The 24,048-nt window shown below is 40.7% G+C and overlaps 1 protein-coding gene across 1 annotated transcript; it reads left to right on the top strand.

Annotated features, from left to right (window-relative positions):
• The first annotated feature begins 18,241 nt into the window (after positions 1-18,241).
• Positions 18,242-19,682, top strand: SST (somatostatin). The gene is made up of 2 exons (XM_036447631.2): positions 18,242-18,503; positions 19,313-19,682. The coding sequence occupies exons 1-2, from the start codon at positions 18,366-18,368 to the stop codon at positions 19,523-19,525; spliced, it is 351 nt and encodes a 116-aa protein (XP_036303524.1). The 5' UTR covers positions 18,242-18,365; the 3' UTR covers positions 19,526-19,682.
• The last annotated feature ends 4,366 nt before the right edge of the window (positions 19,683-24,048 follow it).

Genomic DNA, 24,048 nt, shown 5'->3' with positions numbered 1-24,048 from the left:
AATTTATTAACCATTGAAAGCTGGCAATTCTTTTCTGATTCCAATTGTTTATGCATGTTGAATTTAATTAAGAATAGTTATAATATAGATGATTTTCATTTTTGTATATTTGTTCCTTGTTTGTTTCCACAATAAGAATGAATTACTTCCTTAAAGTTTTAAATATACTATGTCACTATCTGTTATATATAGTAAATTCATTAAACAAGAGTAAATGTTCCTAGTTAAATAAAATACATTAACTTTTTATTATGTATAAGTGTGTGTGTGTGTGTGTGTGTGTGCGCATTCATATATGAAAATGTTTTCATAAAAGATGAGAAAGAGAAAAGCAGCCCAAAACATCTGGAGGTATGAGGTAATAGTGCTCTCCTGTTGAACATAATTCCATAGAACACCAATCTCTGATAACAGTACCCTGAGATGATGCTAGATCAAGGGAAGAGTAAGACCACTCTATAACTGTGTCTGAATACAGATAGAAGCATAAACATGGTCCAGACCACAAAAAATGACTACACAATCTTCTATCTTGGCCAATATTATGGCTGCTATTAATACTTCTTTAGCCATAATAAATTTTGCCTTTTTTTTTTCTTGTCTTCCCACCTTCTAGATAAGAATTATTGAGATATCTACATAGGATTATCTCTACTTTCTGATGTTACCCAATCCAGAACAAAGCCTACTAACAAGACCCTCTTCCTAATTGAGGCCCCAGAGCTACAGTGTGTTCTTTCTAACATCCTTTTCTGAGATGCTTCATGCTTCCAGGGTGCATCCTCACTCATTGCAATAAGTCAAAAACCCAGTTGAACACAGAACACATATATATTTCTGGTAATCTTTGGCTGTAGGGCACTGACAAATGATATATCTCTTATTCAATGTCTGTGGGATACTCAGATGTCTCAATAAATGTAAAAAATAAAACAAAACTATGCCAAAAGATTCCCCCCTCCCACCAAATGAGGTATATTTAATTGTGAAAACCAAATGGTTAACCAAAATAAAATAAAATTCAAGTTTTTGGAAATTTAAAACAGTGTTTCCAAATCATAGGATAAAATATATACACATGTAGTTTATTTAGAAAATAAGGAGGAAAGCACTACATATAAAAATTATTTCTGTTTTAATGCTTATTAATCTTAAAACTTATTTTATACTGTTAGATTTTTAAAAATAATTTTTTCCATAGAAAGTTATACAACAAACGTTTATTCCACTATTGATTATCTTCGCATTTCTAGAAAATATACTAGTGGCCCAGTGCATGAAATTTGTGCACGGGGTGGGGGTGATGTCCCTCAGTTGGGCCTGCACCCTCTCCAATCTGGAACCCCTCGAAGGATGTCCTACTGCTGGTTTACAGGGATTGGGCCTAAATTGGCAGTCAGACATCCCCCTTGCAATCCAGAACTGCTGGCTCCTAACCACTCACCTGCTTGCTTGCCTGCCTTATTGTCCCTAACCACTTTGCCTGCCAGCCTGCTTGCCCCCAACTGCTCCCCAATGCTGGCCTGCTTGCCCCCAAGTGCCTCCCCACCAGCCTGATCACTCCTGACTGCCCCTCATGCCAGTTTGCTTGCCCCAACAGTCCCCCTTGCTGGCCTGCTCACCCTCAACTGGCCCGCTTGCTGGTCTGCTCACCCCTACCCCAACTACACCCCTAATGCCCTGATCACCCCCAATGGCCCTCCCCACCAGCCTGATCACACACAACTGTTGTCCCATCCTGGCCTGATCATCCACAACTCCCTTTCCCTCTTGTCCTCTAATTGCCTTTACCTCGGTCCTGTCACCATGGCTTTGTCCAAAAGAACATCCAAAAGTCTCCTGGAAGGTCTCTCAGTCTAATTAGCATATTACCCTTTTATTATTATAGACTAGAGATATGGTGCATGAAATTAGTGCATGGGGCAGAGTGTCCCTCAGCTTAGTTTGCACCCTCTCCAATTTGGGACCCCTTGAAGTATGTCCTACTGCTGGTTTACAGGGATCGAACTTATCCCGGCAGTTGAACATCCCTCTCACAATCTGGGACTGCTGGCTCCTAACTGCTCACCTACCTGCCTGCCTGCCTGTCTGATTGACCCTAACCATTCTGCCTGCCAGCCTGCTCGCCCCCACCTTCCCACCCCACTGGCCTGCTCACTCTCAACTGTCCCCCTGCTGGCCTGCTCACTCCAAACTGTCCTTCCCTTGCTATTCTGATCACCCCCAACTGACCCTCACTGATGGCCTGCTCGCCCCCAACTGGCTCCCCTGATGGTCTGCTCACTCCCAGCTGCCCTCCTCCCCCGCGCCAGCCTGACACCCCCACCCCCCCCCGCAACACCCTCCACCTCCACAGGCCTGATCACATACAACTGCCATCCCATCTTGGCTTCACCCCCAGTAGAGTCTCTTACTCTGTGTGGGCGTGGTCAGCCAAGGCAAGGGGCTGAGGGCCATTTTCAGGCTGGCCACACAATCCAGTTACCCAGGCTCCCAGCCCCTCCTGAGTGGTGGCCAGGGTAGGAGGGAAGCTTGGCTTCCTCCATCACTGGGGGCAACCCAAGCATCCTGCTAGCTCCAGCTCCATGGCCGACCACCATCTTTGTTGAGTTAGTTTGCATACTCACTCCTGATTGGCTGGTGGGTGTAGCGGAGTGACAGTCAATTTGCATGTTTCTCTTTTATTAGTATACATTTTTACCCATATTCTTGTATGCTTTCATGAAAATGATATGTTATTAATTCTTTTGACAGATGGGGAGGAATTTCATATATCCTCTTTCCTGCCAACCTCAACTTCCAGTTTTGTTAGAATAATCTAATATTTTATAATTAAATTAATAAAGGACTTTATAACTCATACATTATCTTTCAAGAGTTATTTTAGACATATGCATTATGTTTCATAATATTAATTACAGAATCAACTCTTACATTTTATAGGTTTACTAGAGGCCCTTTGAATGAAATTCTTGTATGTGTAAGGTCTCTAGGTCTGACTGGAGATCAGGGATGATCACCCGAGGCCTTCCTTCCCCTGGCTACCAGCCAGGGCCTTCCTTAGTTCTGTGTCACCCCCTGTCCTTTGTTCTGTACCACCCCCTGGTCAGTGCACGTCATAGTGAGTGGTTGAACTCCTAGTCAGTCAAACTCCTGAGGGAACAATTTGCATATTAGCCTTTTATTATATAGGATTTCTTCTCATTATCTTTATACTGACTCACTCAACTTAGAGTTCTTTATTTTGACTTATTTTCTTTCTTTCATGTGAAGTACTTTTGATATGCAATTGGTCTGCCTGAACTCAGAATGCCTTTCTCTTGTTCTTATCTACCACCCTCCTCCAAAAAATTTTAACTTGGCTGAGTATTACATTTTTTGATCGCAGTCTTTTTCTTTGTGCTCCTCTCAAGAGCTAATAGGGATTATTTCAATATTTTCTGGAATTTATTGAGGCAATTATATAGAGAAAATTATGTTATCAACATAATGTATATTTTCTTTTATACTGTTTGATCTAATGTAAAAAATTATTGAAGCAATACCTCACAAGTCTAATTTAAAAATCGAGCTAGAGTCTGTAAGGTTTTGCTTGTTTATTTGGTTTCTTGTTTCTTGTAGTAATTTTGATCATAGGGGAGATGGAGGCATTTACTCTTTAGATTGTTTTCATCTGTTTGAACTATAATTTTTAATTTCCTTAAGTGACTATGTTTTTGTTGTTGTTTACAGCCAGGTTAGTGGAGAATGTTCTATTAGAGATTATGTCATGCCTCCTAAAATTATGTGGTCTCAAACAAAGGAAGAAAGAACATTCCTATTTTACCCAAGTTTTCTTCATTTGAAAAGGAATCTTGTTGCCAAGAGGGGTAGGGGGAGTGACCTCACTCAGATGTGTCCACAGTACATGGCCCGGGGAGCAGAGCAAAACATTTCTTTGCTGTGTTTTGTTGTAGATCAGGTTGTAAGAGTACTGTTTCTCTCACTGACTGACATGAATACCTTATTAGGTATTGACTTTATGAGGCAGGACCCTCTTGCCTTATATTTCATGCAAACTTAATCAGGAAGTTAGTGCAGTAACCAGATGCTCTCTGTCTGGGGGCCTGGTGCAGTTCCAGAGGTGGGATCAATTTGCTTCCATTGATTTTCACTTGCTCTCATCTCCATACCCTTCCCTCCAAGCTTGAGAATGTTAGCGCTCTGCTCTGGACAGGAAAATGGTCTTTTCCTCTTATTTCTGAAGTCAACTTTCTGTTTGCCTAAGGAGATCCAAAGGTTGGTCCACATTCAGTCTTGTCATGACTGCCACTACACATACATATGTTTCTTAGTGCTTTAAGAATGCAGCATCTGTGGTTTCTAGTACATACAGGTCTCTTTGCAAGATAGATACTTTGCATTTGATAATGCCCATGGTGGAATTTGGAAATATTGGAAGATTTGGGAAGTAGGTACATGGGCTGAGTTTACCACCTTAAATCTAAAGTTACTACTTCTCATTTGCATTTAAAAAAAATCAATTCCTGTAAATTAATTTGAATCTTCACTAAAACAAGATGATTATAAATGAACTAGAGGCCTGATGCATGAAATTCATGTAAGAGTAGGACTTTGTGGCCAACCTCACAGCCCTGGCTGCCTTGACTGCCCTCATAGCCCTGCCTTCATCTGAAAGATTGTCTAGATTAGGGGTGTCGAACTCAATCAGAGAAGGGGCCAAAATCTAAAATCCAGCCTAAATCGTAGGCCGAATGGTTTACTGAACAGTCATAAACTGTCATTGTGATGGAAACGCAGCGGAGTGCAGTGATGACAGCGCGGTGCGGGCCACATTGCAAGGCCTGGCGGGACGGATTTGGCCCGCGGGCCTTGTGTTTGACACATGTGGTCTAGATGGTTGTTCCACTGTTTGGCCGTTCAGTAGATTTGCATATTACACTTTTATTATTATAGATAACTGACATAGATGTAGATGCATATTAGGTGATCTTTAAATAAGTCTTTTTTTTTAAATTATTACATTGTATTCATACATCTCTAGTCTTTAAGCAGACCCTTTTCTAGCTATGGCAGACCAGTTATCTCCTAAAATTTATTTTCCCCTTTCCCATAGTGATAGGGTTTTAGCTCATACCCCTTTGCTCTTAGATATAGCTATAGGACTAAATTCTGGCCTAAAGATATGTTACACAGAAGTTGTATGTGAAAATTTGGGAGGAAACTTCCTAAAAAAAATAATATTTAGGTTATCTATTGCTGTTTAACAAAAAAAACCTAGTGGCATAAAACAAGAATAACCATTTTATGATCTCTTATGGTTGCTGTGGATCAGAAATATGGGAAGGACTTAACTGAGTGCTTCTGATTCTGGGTCTCTCAGGCAGTCAGGCAGTGGCTGGAATTGAAGCATCTAGGGCTAGCTGGGTAACTGTCTTTGTTCACATAGTCCTGATACTTCTCCATGTGGGCTGTTGGGCTTCTTTAAAATGTGGCCACCTTAGAGCAGTTAGACTTCCCTGGTGGCTGAAGGCTTCAAGAACAAATACCCTAGTTAGGAAAACAAACATTATCACTTCTTTTATGACTTAGCTTGATAATCACATAGTATCAATCATACCATATTCTAATCAGAACAGTCACAAAATCTGCCCAGTTTCAACAGTAGGAGGCAAAGACCCTGCCTTGTAAAAAGAGGTATGCCAAAGGCACATTGTAAGAAGAACATATGGGATGGGAGAAATTGTTATAGACATCTTTGGTAAATGCAGCCTCCCAAAGATAATAACCATGTGTCCTGTACTCTCTACATCTTTATTTTTTTTTCACCCTGCTGCCTCAATGGATGCTGCTATCTTTGATCATGAGGTCAGGATCATACATGGCAGAAAAACAAGATAGAAATGATCTTGTACCTAATATCAACAAGAAACTTTATGCAAATGAGAAATAAACTTTTCTGCTTTTAAAAGCACCCCTATTTTGGGTGACTTGGAGCTGAACCTAGCCACAGTCTCCTAGTTCATCAGTCTGTACAACTAGAGCTGCCCTCACAGAGTGCTAGGGTTATTCCTCAAACACACTGTGTTTTTGCTATTCCCTGCCCTCCAGCACAGTGATCTCCAGGCCTGTAATTCTCTGGTTCTCATTCTTTGTCCAAAGTTTATTTATTTCCTTCCTTTAAGTCTCCCCCCCCCCATTTCCCCAAATGCCATCTTTTAAGAAGCTGTCTCAAATATCTAGAGACAGAATTAAGGATATCATTCAGCACATTCCCACAATCTATTTCTTGAATCTATATTTAATATATTCATACTTTCATGAATGATAATTGTTAGCATATATTTATATCTCCTGGTGCATTGTAAATTTATTGATGATGAGAAGCATTTAACACTTATTTTTACAATCTTTTTGCATGGCTGTTTTTCAGCACACTTACCTTGGAGTTTTTGTGTTCAGTGAGTTTCAATATTTTTGTTTTATGGGTCCCTATTAAGGTATCTCCATGATAGGAGAGAATTTTGCATTCATAATTTTGAATTATTTTTTCTTAAAGAGACCCCTGCCTTACACCAAATCCTATACATTCCAGGACCCAAAATATCTGGATTCACTTCTTCCTAGAAACTATGAAATTGGGAATGTTCCCTGAAGAGTGGGTAGACTTTGAGAGGACTTGGGTGTGCATGAACTGCAGAGAAATGGGACAGGATGAGTAGTATGATAGAGATTGAACTGTGTGGCCCCTTTAGAAAACAGTGAGCACACACCTTTTCTAAAAATGAGGTATCAGTGGGAAATAAAACAAAAGAAGTTGGAACCACATTCCTGAGAACCTCATAAATCTATGTAAAGAATGTGGACATTTTAAAAATGACACTGATTTGCATTTGGAGTTTTGGAGGGAGACAATTATGTGATCAAGTGTTTATTTAGAAGTATCAGGCCATAGGGTGCAGAATAAATTTAAAGAGGCTGGATTATATTATAAGAGAAAAGGTAAGCTTAGGAGTTGTTTGTGTAAATATTAGTAGTCAAAGACATTGATCGGCATTAGGGTCTATATTCATTCAATATTTGACCAACATTTTGTGAAGATTTTATATGTTCTAGGCAATCTTCTGGATTAATCCGGGTGTGTACGCAGTCTCTGTGAAAAGCCCTTTTGTAAGGGACCAAGCATGAAAAAAACTGTCTATAATAATAAAAGTGTAATATGTTAACTAGACCAGACAGCTGAATGACCTTCCAGACGTCATTCCAGACATCCTTCTGGATAAAGCCACAGTGGTGGGGGCTGATGCAGAGGTGGTTAGGGGCAATCAGGCAGGTAGGCAAGCAGTTAGTGGTGATCAGACAGGAGAGCAGAGTGGTTAGGGGTGATCAGGCAGGCAGGCAGACCAGTGGTTAGGAGCCAGCGGTCTCAGATTGTGAGAGGGATGTCTGACTGCCAGTTTAGGCTGGATCCCACAGGGACATCTCCCAAGGGGTCTTGATTGCAAGAGGGTACAGGCTGAGCTGAGGGACCTCTCCTCCCATGCAATAATTTTATACACTGGGCCTCTAGTTACTAGATGATCAGGCAATTGCTACAATAAAAAAGAAATCTACATGCCCTAACCAGTTTGGCTTGGTGGATAGAGCATCAGCATTGAACTGAAGGGTCTCAGGTTTGATTCTTCCAGTCAAGGGCACATGCCTGGGTTGCAGGCTTGATCCCAAGTGGGGGTATGCAAGAGGCAGCCAATCAAGGATGTCTCTCATCATTGAACTCTCTCTCTCTCTCTCTCTCTCTCTCTCTCTCTCTCTCTCTCTCTCTCTCTCCTTTTCCCTTCCTCTCTGAAATCAGTACAAAATATGTAAAAAATAAAAAAAGAATTCTACAGACAGTCTGGTTTCAGAATTATTTAGATGTATGGGTCTGCTCTTGTGTGCTGTGGCTTCTAGAAGAACAGGACGTACATGGTTTGTATTAGTTTCTAGAGTGATCAAGAGTAAATCTGAGCAGAAATGACCATCCTCTTCTAAAGAAGAAAATGGATCTGGAAGTCATGACTCTAGATGGGCATATAATCTCAGGTCAGGCAGGAACTTGTGCTCACCTCATGACTCCTTGGATCTAAGAACACAGTTTTTCAGCTGCACTGTTAGGAACCCAAGTGGACATCTGTTTCCCTGGGACTCCTGCTGTAAATGTTGCTTAGCCAATAGTTTTGTTTTGTTTTCTCTCTCAAGGCATGGCGTTGGTTCATCAATTAATCAGTAAGAAGTGCAGAGCTAGGATCAAAGGGAGACAGCAGTGATCCCCCTTCGGCAAATGAAGCAGATGGTGTTATAAACAGGTTGGAAACTGAGTGGATACAAAATTTGCCTGAGGAATGGAGGTTTGACCTTACCTATCTGGAGACTATATTTCTCATAATGCTGGAAAAACCCCTGAAACTGTTTACATTTATGTTGTTAGCAGTCAAATAACACCCACCTGCTACTAATTCACTGTGGACTTCAGGCAAATAGTTTCACTCATCTGGGCTTTTAGTGCTATGCAAAGCCTGATTTCCAGTTTCAAAAATTGATGTACACATTACATGAAAATTGAGGAACTTTTTTTGGGAAAAAATTTCATTCTGCCCGTGAGTGGGATTTAGTTGATCAAGCTCTGTATGTTGAAAGGAGATGGGATAGGGTCTTGCAATAATTGCAAGAAGAAATTCTAGAGCCCCTTAGGAGAATCTACTGTTTGGAAGAAACATCTGGCAGATGAAACTGACTCCGCAAAGGCACTGGAGGTTTGGAGGCGGGGGAGTGGCCCCACATGTAGAGGGTGACTGTGACTTGAATCCTGCTCCATCTGGCCCCCTTACAGTTTAGGAAAACTTAGCTAGATTTTTAAAATATATTTTTATTGATTTTTTTTTTTTTTTTTTTTTTTTTCAGAGAGGAAGAGAGAGGGATAGTCAGAAACATTGATGAGAGAGAAACATTGATCAGCTGCCTCCCTCACACACCCCACTGGGGATGTACCTGCAACCAAGGTACATGCCCTTGACTGGAATCAAACCTGGGACCTTTCAGTCCACAGGCGGATGCTCTATCCACTGAGCCAAACCAGTCAGGGCTAGTCTACTTGTTTTTGACAGATGCTGTAATAACTTACCACAAACGGATGGCTTCAAATAACAGAAAATTATCTGCTTGCAGTTCTGGCATTTAAAACTTTGAAATTAAAGGGTCAGGGGCCACAATTCCCCCAAAAGCTCTAATCTTCTCCCCTCTTCCCCCTCCCCCGCCACACACACATCCTTTTTCTACTTTCCACTTTTGGTGGTTCCTGCTGTTCCATGGCTTCTGGTGGCATCACTCCAATCTCTGCCTGCCTCTTCACATGGCCTCCTCTGTCTTCTATCTTTCCCAAGTACATTTAACTTTAGAGTTAGGGCCCACACAGATAATCCAGGACAATCTCATCTTGACATCCTAACTTAATTATATTTGCAAAGACCTCTCCCTACTACCCCCATTCTTTTACAGGCACCTGGGGTTAAAATGTGGACATCCCTCTTCGGGGAACCGCTATTTAAATTATTGCAGTTGGTAAACATTGTTGTTTTAACAGCCAGGGTCCTTGTTGCTTAATCATATAAACCCTGGCTGTTAAAACAGCAGTGGGATTCTCTAAAAGGCTGGGAGGCAGAGAAAAGAACGGAGAGAAGAGAGCCCAGCACCTGGAGTGGCAGGGCCTGGTAGCTGGTGCCCCACTAGGATTGCACAGCAACCTAGGAACTCCAAGTGTCCATGCAGAGAGTAGTGCACAAGGCCCAGAGCCCAGAGCAGTGCATGTCAGAGTGAGATTTATGACTCAGTAGGTTCACAGTTCATTTAGGGGGTCATGGTCAGTATCACCAAGAAAAAAAAAAGAAAGAATAGAATGGCCCTAATAAGTTTGGTTCAGTGGATAGAGTATTGACCTGAGGTCTGGAGGGTCCCAGGTTCGATTCCAGTCAAGGGCACATCCCTGGGTTGTAGGCTTGGTCCAACTTTCGGGAGGCAGCCAATCAAGGATTCCCTTTCATCATTGATGTTTCTATCTCTCTCTTCCTCTCCCTTCCTCTCTGAAATAAATAAAAATATATTTTAAAAAAGAATAGAATGTACCACAGTTTACTGCAAGTACAAAAGTATGTATGTTTCGTGAAACATGGGCAGGTGTGTGTGTTCATGTGTTGGATTGTGACATAAAGTATATTTCTTATGTAAATTGTGGTCCAAAGTTTGAAAGCCGCTGGTGTAAGAGGCCTTGGTGTGGCACTTTAGAACAGGGATCCAGGGAAGTGTCCTTGGTTCTGGGCACAGCATTGGGAATAATTGTTCTGTGGCAAAAGTGTGAACAGGTATAAGAAGGAGCTCTTGACACATGTCAAACCCCTTTGGGAGCTCCCTCCCTCTTGGAGAGGCAGTGCAGAGGTGAGGTTCTATAGATGTGTGGGTGAAAAAGGTAATTAAGTTGATGGCTCTGAGACCAGCCACAAATGTGACATTAATGGGTCTCCTGCTGGCGCCAATCCTGTTTCTGCCCTCAACTCTGGTGGTAATATCAGGAGAGGCAATGGAGCAGTTAGGACCTTTGTACTCAAGTAAAAGGTGGGATGGGGGGGGGGGAAGGAGAGTTGGAGTAAGGTGAGCAAATTCATGAGCCAGAGAATGAAAGGAAGGATTCATGAGGCTGGAGGGCATTCAGTTAACAGGTAAGAGAACCTTTTGTTTTATTTTGCAGGTTTTGAATTGTGTTTTTTCCCCAATTCCTTTGTTCCTCTGAAACTTTGTGGCAGAATCCTGTTCAATGAAACAGAATCCCTGTAACCTGCTTCCTCCCCAATCTTGATAGTTCCTCAGGCCTGTGTGCAGGGGGTTCTAGACCTAATTGGGGAAGTCTATAATGACTAACACTTGGTTAGAAGGTGTTTTTGGCCCCTTCTAGTGCTAACTATTTGATTCTATGACACAGATAAAGATCTGTGTGATTTACCAGATCACTTCTTTTTTAAGCCAATGGTTGAGTTTTGTCCATTTTTGAAACCTCAACACAGCATTTGGCCCAAGGTGTTCAATATTAGAATGTTTGCAGGAAGAGAATATTTTTTGCACACTTCTTTGCTACTCCAGCACCAAGTACAGTGTTCTCTGCATAATGGCTGCTTTTAAAGAGTCTGGCCGAATAAATGAAGCAATGAATAAAATTCTGCCCTAAAATTTTAGATGAAGTTGTCTTCTATAATCTAGCCAGCAGAGGGCAAGAGAGTTCAGTTTAACAACAGCAACCTGTCCTGTGTGCTGATGCAGCCACAGGCAGCCACCGCCAGGAGGAGCCAGTCCGCTTGTTTCATGGGATTAGAAAATGCACAACAGAAAAGATTGGAGACAGGAAGCACGTTAACCCCCACAGCTTTCTTCAGGGAGTGGGTTTTTGCTGCAAGCTAATTGTCAGGTACATAGAGGACTGGAAGGACCATCTTGTTACATGATATCAACCACTTGGCTAGAAGAAATTCAAGCAACTTCACAGTGCACTTGTGCCAGGAAAAGAATGTGTGAAGAGTCTCTGATTTTCTCAGTTCTGTGTTTATTCTTTGTGACACAAGTATGCTGGAAAGTTCTTTGCATCCCTCCCTTTCTCTAGACTTCAGTTTTCCCACATGTAACTGGATGGGTGAGATTCGATGATTTTGAAGGCTCTGGTCTGTGGATGGGTCTCTTGCTGGCCTCAGTTCTATCTCTGCCCTCAACTCTGGGCAGTGGAGCAGAATTAAGACATTGTGCTCAAGCCAAGAGTGGAATGGGAAATAAAGGGAGAGTTGGGGTTAAATAAGAAAAGACATGAGCCAGAAAATGAAAGGAAACATGAGAGAGATGATGAGGATAAAAGATCAAGGAGAGAAGAGGAGATATAAGCTTATGTATCGGAATCTTTGCATTGGGGCCCAGACACCTATGCTTTTCAAATGTTTCCTAGGCAATCTTTGTGTAGAGCCAGAGTTAAGACCCAGAAGCCTAGATTAATCCTCAGAGGTTTGAGTGTAGGGAAATTGAAGTAGTTTGTAGGGATACCTTCACAGGGCATTTCTGTGAATATGATCTCTATCATTCCATTTCAAAGTGGAGGTCTCAGGATCACCCTGAAGGGGAACTTTGCCATTTGTTATGTACTGTTCAGGGGACAGGGCCATTGGTTTATGACCCTATTTTGCCAGACCCAGTTGCTCAAGACAACTTCTCTTCTGCCAGCTGCCCCGGAAAGCTCATGGAAGACCTCAGATTTAACAAATCAGGTCAATTCCTTGTTCAAAATATTTCAATGGTTTTCTTACCACAGGCTTTTGATGCTCTATGTTTGGCCCCTGGCTGCTTCACTGGCCCCATCTCTTAGCCCTCTCCGATTCATCCAATCTGTTCTGGTTCTTTTGTCTTGTTGTTGATGTTTCATTGTACTAGGCATGGTTTCACCTCAGGGCCTTTGCAGATTGTCCTCCTCCTGGATGAGGAAATATCCTTATTGTTTTTAGGAGGAAAATAAATGAGGATACCTGGGAGATGTTCTCTGGATGGCACAGTGGGGCAGAGCACAGCTCAATTTCATTTCACTGAGGAGCCCTGAGCAGAAGTCATAGATAAACAAGTGGGATGCTATGGGAGACTAATGGGCCCACAAAGAGAAAAGGAAACGAAGAGAGAATTAGGGGCAATGTTTCTTTACCTGTGTCTGTTGAGAGAGGAAATATTGGAGTGGCAGAAAAGGCTTTGACATCAGCCCAGCTAAGTACTACTACATAACCCGGGGCCTTCATTTTCTTGTCTAGTTCATATTAACACACTTAAACAAATGTGAAACACTACAATGATGTGAGTTAACATTGTTATTCATTTTTATTGTGCACTATGCGTATGTGCTTCCTACTGTGGTTGATGAATATATCCTCCCTGTGATTATATTAGCTTATTGATCTGACCACTTCAGTTAGTACATAGGAACAATGACACTGAGCAATGTTTAGGGTCTTTTCTTCTTTCTGAAGCTCAGAGATGACTAAAGGAACAATAGATATGTCTTCCTAAATATATCAGCTACTTAGGGTTAGAGGTTAAGTCCTCTGTTATCAAAAGCATATAATGCTTGTCCTACTCACAGAATTCAGAGACCTCACATATAAGAAGAGAGAAGTTGTGTCCAACCCAACCATTATATTTCAGCAACTACTCTGCTTCATGTCTTTTTGGTATCTGAGAAAGATACAAACATGGCTGAGACAAGCTTTCTGCTCAGTGAATCTCTCATGGATGAGACATATAGACTTTTAAGGTACAGAACTATAACCTGTGAGGGTCTCTGCCAGGGCACAAAAGACACACATCTGATTATGCCTCCTATTGGGGATTAAGTCCACAACCCTGGGCATGCGGGCTTGGAATTGAACCGTGATCTCCTGGTTCACTGGTTAGTGCTCAACCACTGAGCCACAACCAACTGGGTGAGGATCACACGTTTTCATTTTGTGCTCCATAGTAGTAGAGTTGCTGTAAAAGGAAAGGTCTCTATAGTATTGTCAGACTCCTGTCCTTCAGCAGGAAGTCCACATGCTCACCATAGCCTGCCATCATCCCTAACAACATTCTCTAAAAAGTCTTCCCTTACTGGGTGGGTCACTTTCTCCAAATTGATCTCTGGCTCCCAACTTTACTTAAGTCAATGTTAGATTTTCCTTAGCTAGATATAAATCTGGAAGACAATTCAGCAAGTAAATTCACACTAAAGTGTTAATAGCTCCCAAATCTTAATGTGCTATATCTCCAAGAAAAAGTATATAAAAGAGAAGAGTCTATTTTCTAGTTGATAAATTTCAGTTCCCATCTGCTGCACTTCTATGGGAGAAATCTTTCTGGACCTTCAAATCACACCCTATATGTCCTCAGTATGAGGAAGGCCTGCCGTCCTAGCCAGCTCAGAGTATCAGCAGGAACAATCCAGGCTGGCTCATTGAACATTTACTTGTTGGCTTGAGCTGGCTGCCTCCACCAGAACAGCAATTACAAAAACAGGCCTTTTTATTTTTATCATGTTTTATGAGTTACCTAGAACTTTTATGTACACTGTTTGATATGGCTTTTAAATCATATTTTAACAAAAGCAAGGGTTCAGGCCTATTTTAAACGGGAGAAAATGGAGCATTTAAGTCTAAGGCTCAGAGATTCAGTCCAGGGCTCTTTTCACTATTCCATGTTTTTTCTCTCTACAGCCTGTAATTTTTACTTTCTTCTGATTAGGAAATAAAAAGGTTTTCCATTTGCAAAAAATAAGTTCAGGAAGTCTAAAACGTCAATTTTAGAGAATGTTACCAATTTTTCTCATTTTCTTAAGTCAACATTCAAAGAAGGCTTCAGAATGTTCTGTGAACTCTTTCAAAATAAACTTCAGACCCAATCAGTCCTCACTTCCTTCCTCCAGTTCCAAACACCATTCTTCTCTTATCTGAACAAGTCTGGAGAATAGCTGTTCAATAACAATCACAAGACACCTCCTCTTCCTTGAAAAGGCCCTGGTTAGGAAGGTATAAATTCCCTTTAACACCCATAGCCCAGCTGTTTGATTTAGTATAAAAGCACTTCACACTTTCCCAACCAGAAACCAGGAGCTTTTCAAACACAGAGTCCTCATTTTGAGAAAGAAACGGCATTTTAATATTACAATACACTCTAGTTTGCCTCTTTATCCTTTATTTTCTCAAATTTAAATTCTTTGATTATCAGGGCTGAAAGAAACCATAAATGTTACCTATCAAGCCTTTGATTTTGTAGATGGGAAACTAAGACCCAGAGAGTGAGACATACAGCTGGCTGTGGCAGATTCAGAACTAGAACCCAGGTCTTTCAACTCCCCCATACAGACACTTTCTTCTTCCTTGCATTGCTTAACATTGAACATCTGATTCTGCTCAGATTTTACTGTTTCTCACTAAAATGGGTTTCTACTCATATAGGGAGGTAGTCACCCAAATGTACATTTCACAGGAGGTGGCCAATCCTATCCTGGCCAGAAGAGCTGCAAGGAGGGAGGCCTGGATGCTTTCTAGAGATACTTGTATCCTGGATGCAGGCTGCTCAGCCAGGTGTCTTAGGTATCTCTGAGTCAAGGGACTTGAAAGGTGTTAAACTGGAAGAACACCCTTCCTATGATCTTGCTACTTCCTGCCTGTGTGCCTTGTGCAAAGCACTTAGGATCTTGGGATTTCAATTTCCTCTTCTGTGAGGGGGGTTAGCATGCCCTGATGTGCACATGGGAAAGGAGCTGCATAAGAATGGGGTAAGGTGACTCCTGGTGACTAAGGTCTGGGAAATAGGGTCCTAAGTAGAGTAGAAAATCGACTCCCCCTCTCAACCATTGGGACTTGGGAAGGAGGTCTTGGGGGTTGTCTGCAGAGGGATCAGGTTGGGGAAGTTTGAAGTACCTTTGTGCCAAATCAACATTTATGCAAAAGTTGGCCATGGGGGTTTAAGGAAGAATTCATGCTACCTTTTGTCCTGCTACTTTTCTCTTAAATGGTCCTTAGACTCCTAACAATGCCAGGATTACAAAGACAAAACAAAACACAGAAATCTTGTCACCCACATCCTTAGTTAGCACTTCAGCAGGTGCAGAAGGCAAGAAATCCAGACCTCACTTTTCCCAAGTAAGGACTTAAATAGCTGGAGATCATGAGTAATTCTTGCGGTAAGAAGCTGAGGAGGAGAGAGGTGAGAGACGAAGAGATTAGATGCAGGGACTGAGGCAAATATTGACTAAGCAGGGTAGGAAGGAAATGAGTGAAGCAAATAAGGCAGGAAGGGCCAGTTGAAACCACACTGAAGTCAGAAGATGATAGGGAAAGGGGAGAACAACAAAGAGGAATGAGGATAGGAAATTGGGAGAAATGGCAAAAGAAGGGCTGAAAGAGAAATCCAGAGAAAGGTTAAGGAAAAGGAGAAAGGAGAGAGAGGAGCACAAGAAAACGTCATTAGTGGAGGACGAAGAGGAGGAGGAGGATCTGAAAGGAGAGGAGCAGGAGTCCAGGGAGGGAGGTTGAAGAGATCCCAGAGCCCTGAGCAAGAGAGTAGGGCTGTTCTTCGCTCCTTGGCTGGCTGCTATTTTAGGAAAACTTTTCTTGTCTAGTCAGTGGGGCTGCTTAGGGCCAATTTCTGAGTGGAGGAGGTGTGAGATCATTTGGGGATGCCTTGGGATAGTTGGGTTGATATAACTAGACTCTCAGTCTCCAGTCAGAGCTAAGGAAGTTCCAGAATATAGAGAGAAAATAACATGTATTCCTTATGTTGGGATCATCAGTCTCAGAGTCATTGCTCTTCCAGACTATTTCAACACATGTGAGTGACTTTTAGTGCCCCACTGGTGCTTAGCCCTGCCTAGACTTGCCAAGCCCTGGATGCTCTAGCATGCCATTCTGTGCTTTCTCCCATTGCTTTGGCTTTCAGACACAGAAAGAAATGGTGACAATTATTCAAGCCATTGAGGACACCCCCTCCCACCCCTCTTGCATATCAACATTATGGTTTTGGTCTGAGTACTGAGAATACATACATGATGCCTGGCTGGTGAAAGACCAAGTTCTTTGCTTCATTTTGTTTCCGGAAACACTTATGTTTTAGTTTTTTTTATGAGCTTGAAAGTCAAGATATGTCAGCCTGCAGGGATCCCCAGTTCATGCCAGGACATTATCTAGCCCTTCCTTGATAAGGAATTATTTAGACAAAATAAAAATAAAAACTATCAGAACACTGATCTGAACAGCAAACATTTAACCACAACCAGAATTCTAAAATAGCCTTTTTTAATTTTATTTTTTCAATTGTAGTTGATATTCCATATTATTTTATATTAGTTTCAGATATACAGCATTAGTGGCTTTAATAAAAAAAAAAAGAGGAAAGGTTTAAGAAGTACAAATTGGTAGTCACCAGTCACAGTGATGTAAAGTACAGCATGGGGAACATAGTCAATAATATTGTAAAAAGCATGTGGTGCCGGATGGGTACTAGACTTTATCGGGGGGATCAATAAGTTATATGAAATAGCATGTCTTAAACTTCCCTTTGATGCATTTATGGAATGGGGGTGTGTGCTGGGTCTAACTAAGATCAGCTTATCCTTTCCCCACACATAGACACATAGTAATGGTCACAGATGTGCAGGGCATCCCCGGACTTTAGCAGGTCCAGACTGGTGGTGGTCCCTGACCTAAAACTGCTCCTACTGGCCAGGAATCAGTTAAAACACTCAGAGCTGAGTGTAAAGAACCCTGGCCTTGGAATGTGGAGGTCTGGCCAACTGTGCAGTGTGTGATCCAGACTCCAGAGCATTTCACTGCCCACGTCTAGGTTCAGTGACCCAAACATCAAGGTTCAATAGATGGTTTCTGAGATTGTTTTCCATCTTTAAGTTTCTAGGCACCAAAATGAAGTTAATCTCATTTTTTGGTTTGTTCATGTGTGTTTTTTCTTTTCTGGAACCTGAAGTTTTTTTTGTTTTGTTTTGTTTTTTTTACACTAGGAAGACAGGTTAGACTAGAAGTTTCTCAGCTACTGAGAAAGAGGAAAGGAGTGTGAGCCTAAGGTAATTTTTCCATTAGAGGGAAGGTGAAGTTCTTTTATAAGTAGCCCATTAAAGTGTAATCTTTAAGACTTTTTATGGAGATAATGGAGAAAGAGATAATCCAGTCATGCTAATATACAAATTTCATTCTTAAATTAATTCTTAGAGGAATGATTCTGAATCTCCACTTGTCACCCTTATACACTTCTGCATTTGTTTTGCTCTCCTAACATGTTTGAGTATAAGGATAGAAGGGTTGTATGGGCACATTTGCATGTATGAGGCCATGGGTGGTAGTGCACTTGTCTTTTCAGCTGTGTTTGAGCTTCTGTGTGTAATCGAGTGCACATGTACTTGTGTGAGTGAAATTATGGAATGTGTATGTGCGTAGAATATGGAAGACTGTGTAGATGGTGTGACAGGTGTGGAATCCTGTGGATCCGTGGGTGCGCAGGATTTTGTTTTTTTAAGTGAGCGACTTTGGATCTTGCAGCCTCCTCTCACTTCTGTGATTGATTTCACGAGACTAATGGTGCGTAAAAGCGCTGGTGAGATCTGGGGGCGCCTCCTACTCTGACGTCAGAGAGAGAGTTTAAAAAGGGGGAAGCCGGTAGAGAGCACACAAGCTGCTTTAGGAGCCGCAAGGTTCAGAGCCTTCGCTGCAGCCTGCGGATCAGCTCCTAGAGTTTGACCAACTGCGCTTTAGCTGGGCTTCCCAGGCTCCGCGGAGATGCTGTCCTGCCGCCTCCAGTGCGCGCTGGCCGCGCTCTCCATCGTCCTGGCTTTGGGCAGTGTCACTGGCGCGCCCTCGGATCCCCGACTCCGCCAGTTTCTGCAGAAATCCCTGGCTGCTGCCGCTGGGAAGCAGGTAAGGAGTTTCCCTGGACGTTTTCTTTCCCCTCTCCAGAATCCCTACCCTTAGTCCCCTTCGCCTTAGTCCCCTTGGGTGGATTTAAGAGGTGCTCCTGAAGAGTTTGGGTGCTTTTCTGGGTCCCTCAGCTCCCAAAGCTCTTAGGAAAACTTTCAAAGTCCAGAATCCCCTCATTTCCTCCCCCTCCCCGCTCCCCCTTAACCAGCGCAGTCTGTCACAGGTGAGTTCTTTGCATTCAAGAAAATTCTGAGACCTGGGCTGTTGAGCTGGAAGGTATGATGGTATCTATCCTTGGTGCTGACCGCGGGAGGCGCTGACCCAGGTGCTGAAAGAGCGCACCTCTGACGCTGCTATCCACTTCTCACGCAGTGGACGGAGGGCTAAATGGGCATTCTACAGACGAACACAATGTGTTTAAAATTATGAAAGGTCTTATTCCCCACGGTGACTTAGTGAAAGCAATAAGTTTGTAGTTGATGGGGTGAAAATTGAGTTAAACAAACTGTTGGCACATGCTTATCTTTGCAAAACTGCATTAAAGATCTGTTGTTTCTCTCTATGCGTGTTTGAAGCCTACAGAGACAGAAAAATGCAGAAACATTTGATGTTTCAAGCCTCTTTGTATAATTGATGATTATAGTAACTACCTTATTTTTATAACATTAATGATTTTAAGTGACAGAGGTGCACAACTGTGAAAATTGGGTTTTGGGTGGAGCTGAATCTGCTTCCCAAACTAGGCTTTTTCATTTCTTCTCCATCCTCCTGCTCATTCTCTCTATCTCTCTCTCCTCTACCCCGTACAGGAACTAGCCAAGTACTTCTTGGCGGAGCTGCTGTCTGAACCCAACCAGACAGAGAATGATGCCCTGGAACCTGAAGATCTGTCCCAGGCTGCTGACCAGGATGAAATGAGGCTGGAGCTGCAGAGATCCACTAATTCAAACCCGGCTATGGCACCCCGAGAACGCAAAGCTGGCTGCAAGAATTTCTTCTGGAAGACTTTCACATCCTGTTAGCTCTATTAATAATTGCTGTCCATAATATGACCTCTGATTTCTCTCCTTTAAACCCCATCTCTCTTCCTTAATTTCCCCAATACTAATAAAGACCCTCCCAGTAGAAATTGATGAATGTAAATACAAAATAAAATTATGATGAAATTATGAAAAGCAAGAATTTGATTTCTTATTGAGTAAACCTTTCTGTTCAACAATTCATGATTAACTTCCATTATTATTTCAGTTGAGTTATTTGAGCTATGCACTCCAATTCTCAAAGACACACTATTTAAAATTTCCTGTGGTAATAAAGGTTATGTTTTAAATGATAACCCTCATAATTTGGATGACTTCAAACTTACATAATTTCAGAAAACTCTATGAATGATCATTTTAATTCAATAACAATTTGGAAAGGGGCTGTTGCAAGCATCAATCACATATTAAATACAATTAAAATTATATGTGGAAATAAATATTAGTATTTATTGATAGGCAGTCTGAAATGTCCAACTATTTACCAGACTGAATTGTAAAAAAATAATATATACAAAATTGGAAGAAAATGCCGGTTAGAGGAAAGAAGCTGGTTTAAATAGCTAAAATAACCTTCTCAGGCTTTAAAATTTGTTTCCACTCTTTGAACATTTAGAGACATAGCACAATCCTTTCTGTCAAAGACAATCCTAAGTGAACACTGTTAAATGATTGCCTCTGTCTAAAAGTAAGATCCATATCACTTTTATTGTAAAATTCCAGCATCAGAATACCATGGGTTGCAATAAAAAAATGTGTGTTTGTCAATCTAGGAAATGCTACACTGTTGAAGTTATTGGGACACAATATAACAATCCCAGAGTAACCGAAGGAGAGATCACAAGTCTTCTTTTGATTTTAACAAAATGAGAGTCAAATAAAAATGCAAACAGCAATAACATTCAGTACATGCTAGCTATTATTATTAGCATTATAATATATTTAAGGGTATTGTAAAAAGTAGAGATAAAAAGATAGTTAATTTAACTCACAGGGAACTTAAATATATATCCCATTGAGGATATGTGTTTTTGCTACCACCTCTATTTCTGAATAGCTGCTAGAATAATAAGCCAAATATAACTATACATAAACTCAGTATAAATCTGTATAGTATGAGCTTATGAATGGCAACATATAAACATCTAAGAGAAACTTTATCTTTCATAGAAAATATTTGTGTTAAATAATAATATTTTTAACATGAATATTGCTTCATTGAAGTTAATTCCTGAACAGCTGATCAAGCAAGAAACGACACAAACTACTTTACTAATCTTTATGAAAACAGAACAGCCTTTGAGGTTCCGGTGCATCTTTTATTTACAACACGTTCAGGAGGGAATTAATAAGTATCCACTTAGGGGATGTGTCTGTGTTAAATGCCTTATGTACATCTTGTTACCAAGCAACTCAGTGGAGTCATAGAATCACATTATTATGATTAAAGCACAGAAGGGAACACAACTTAATTGTTTTCTGAGCAGTGCATAGATTGTATGAGTGACAGGGAGGGGGAGGGGTAAGTTTTTAGTGTCATCTTTAGTTGTCAGTTCCCAATAGTAGTATGGGAATAACTGGCAAGAATTATGTAATCATGTGCCCACTTATATATTTATTCCTTTTATTTAAAAAGTACCCACTGTGTTTTTTATTTTATTTTTTTAAAAATATTTTTATTGGTTTTTAGAGAGAGAAGGAGAGGTAGAGAGAGAAACATCAATGTGAAAGTGATCGGCTGCCTCATGAACACCCCCTATCAAGAAGTGAGCCCCACAACCTTTCAGTTCATGAGATGATGCCCAACAACTGAGCCACACCAGCCAGGGCTCCATTGTGTTTTTTAAATGTTTTCAGGGGTGAGGGGTATTAATATAAGATGACAAGAAAAGATTTGACTTTGGGCGGTGGGCACAAGTGCAATATATAGATCTTTTAACATAGAAATCCACACCTGAAACATATATGTTCATATTGACCAGCATCGCTTCAAACAATTTAATACATAAATATTTAAAAGTATTTTCTGATATAACAAGCATTTGTTTTTCTTGTATAACTTATGCAAAGGAGAAACAAACTTAAAAACACTTTTTCAATGGGGGTTGAATGGAGGTGGGCATAGGGAGGGAAAATGGGTACATCTGTAATGGTGTCGACAATAAAAATAAAGTTAAATAAAATAAAATACTTTCCCCAAATGAATAGAACTTCTATAATTCTTGTCTTTCCATTTGCTTTAAATAAAACAAGAGCACTAACATCATACTCATCAGGTTAAATATTAGAAAGTACAATTTTCTATAACAACCTTACAATGAGTAAATATAATTTTCTACAATAAACAAGCATTATAGCCTTAAGGTTAAGAGTTATAGAACAATAAATAATTGTAGTTAGAGTAGAATATTATAGGAGAGCTTCTTGCATACAAATTACTCAATATCATGGTCACAAGATACAAAAGAACAAATGTGAAATAAGATTTAAACTGTGGTTAACTCTCTCTCTTGCTCTCCCTTTTCCTTGTACCTTTCAACTTATTCCTAATCTTCTTAATTTTTTATTTATTGATTAAGGTATTTCTTATGTGTCCTAATCTCCCCTTTGTCCCCCTCACCCACCCCACCCCAGCTCCTGCCCTCACCTCCCTAGTGTCCATGTCCATTGATTATGCTTATATGCATGCATACAAGTCCTTTGATTGATCTCTCCCCTTTACCTTCACCCTTCCCTACCTTCCCTCTGAGGTTTGATGGTCTTATTGATCCTTCTCTGTCTCTGGATCTGTTTTTGTTCATTAGTTTGTGTTGTTCATTATATTTCACAAACGAATGAGATCATGTGATATTTATCTTTCTCTGACTGATTTATTTTGCTTAGCATAATGCTCTCCAGGTCCATCCATGCTGTAGCAAATGATAGAAGTTCCTTCCTTTTTACAACAGCGTAGTATTCCATTGTGTAGATGTACCACATTTTAATCCTCTCATCTGCTGATGGCACCTAGGCTGTTTCCAAATCTTAGCTACTGTAAATTGTGCTGCTATGAACATAGGAGTGCATATATCCTTTCTGATTGGTGTTTCTAGTTTCTTAGAATATATTCCTGGGGTCTCTGGGTCAAATGGGAGTTGCATTTTTAGTTTTTTGAGGAAACTCCATACTGGCTACAACAGCCTGCATTCCCACCAGCAGTGCAGAAGGGTTCCTTTTTTTCCACATCCTTGCCAGGACTTGTGATTTGTTGATTTGCTGATGATAGCCATTCTGACAGGTGACCTCATTGTCATTTTTATTTGTACCTCTGGGATGATTAGTGGCTTCTTCTCTGCCACAGTCACAGGTTTCTGCAACCCTGAACAAGTTGCTATTTAATTTAATGGCAGAGCTTGAACAAGTTATCTTCTGTTCTGGGCCTTTGTTTCCCCATTTGAAAATGAGCATGCTAATAGAGTTGATTACTTAGAGTTATAAGGATTTGCTGAGACTAAGTATTTAATGTTCTTAGTACTTGGTGTGTTGTTCGATAAGTGCTGTTTATTTATTCTCACATGTGCTGTGCATTAAAGCTTCTCATTTTTTGTCATTCCCATAAGTTCAAATATAACCCAGCCTTCAATATGTATTTTACATTATTCTTGCTCCATAAAATTCTAGCTTTATGTCCTCACTTGGGATACCTCCCTTCTCTGAGTATTTAATCTTAATCTCTTCCATGGTGCTTACTTGTCACTTGCTACTGTTTATAATTGCATGAATATATGTAAAAGAGTATTTGTGAACTTCCAGTGAATATGTCTTGTCCATTCAGTATCACATACAGTGTATTACACATAGTAGGTTATCAGTGTTCATTAAAGAATGAATGAATAATTCCTGAGCTTGCAGTCCCAAGTGAAACAAATCTCTATTTACTAGGCAACAACAATTCTTAATTCTTTAGTTGGCACAGAAGAATGGCATTAGTGCTACTTTATTTGATACTGATGTGACATCAGACAGAACAGCCCATGATTCTGATTTTATTAACCACTGAAACATCTGATCATCATGCTCATTTTGGAAGCTTCATTCAGTCCAGTTTTCATATCTTACAAAATTTTCTAACAGGTCTTGCTTAACTGTCCACTAAGCAAGATCAATTTTTGGCCCTATAGCAAATTATTCTCGCTACAAAGATACTTGTGTTTTATGGTGACACAAGATATATCTTTAATTCTGAATATCAGTCATGGGAAAGGACTCAAACATCATCTCATCCTCACCATTCATTTCACCAGAGACTGGCATAGGGAGAGATGAAGTTATCTGCACAAGACATCTAGTAAATTGATGCAAAGTCTAGTCAAAGCCTAAGTTCCCCTCTTCAACCCCCGGGTTGTTTTTTATTATTTTATCACTTGCTCCACCTGAAATCTGCCTTTCTAGATAACTGATGTATTTCATTTGTCTGTTGTGAATACTAATTTTGTCCTTGGAACTTCACCTTCCACTAAACAAAT

The sequence above is a fragment of the Pipistrellus kuhlii genome, unplaced genomic scaffold (genome assembly GCF_014108245.1).
Source record: "Pipistrellus kuhlii isolate mPipKuh1 unplaced genomic scaffold, mPipKuh1.p scaffold_m20_p_2, whole genome shotgun sequence".
NCBI classification, from domain to species: domain Eukaryota; kingdom Metazoa; phylum Chordata; class Mammalia; order Chiroptera; family Vespertilionidae; genus Pipistrellus; species Pipistrellus kuhlii.
Note: the sequence above shows the minus strand (reverse complement) of the source record. Positions and strands in the feature narration are given on the sequence as shown.

Excerpts from the sequence above, each read along its gene's own strand:
- SST (XM_036447631.2), top strand. The coding sequence starts at position 18,366 with ATGCTGTCCTGCCGCCTCCAGTGCGCGCTGGCCGCGCTCTCCATCGTC. Across the intron at positions 18,504-19,312 it reads CTGCTGCCGCTGGGAAGCAG|GAACTAGCCAAGTACTTCTT; the intron begins GTAAGGAGTTTC and ends TACCCCGTACAG.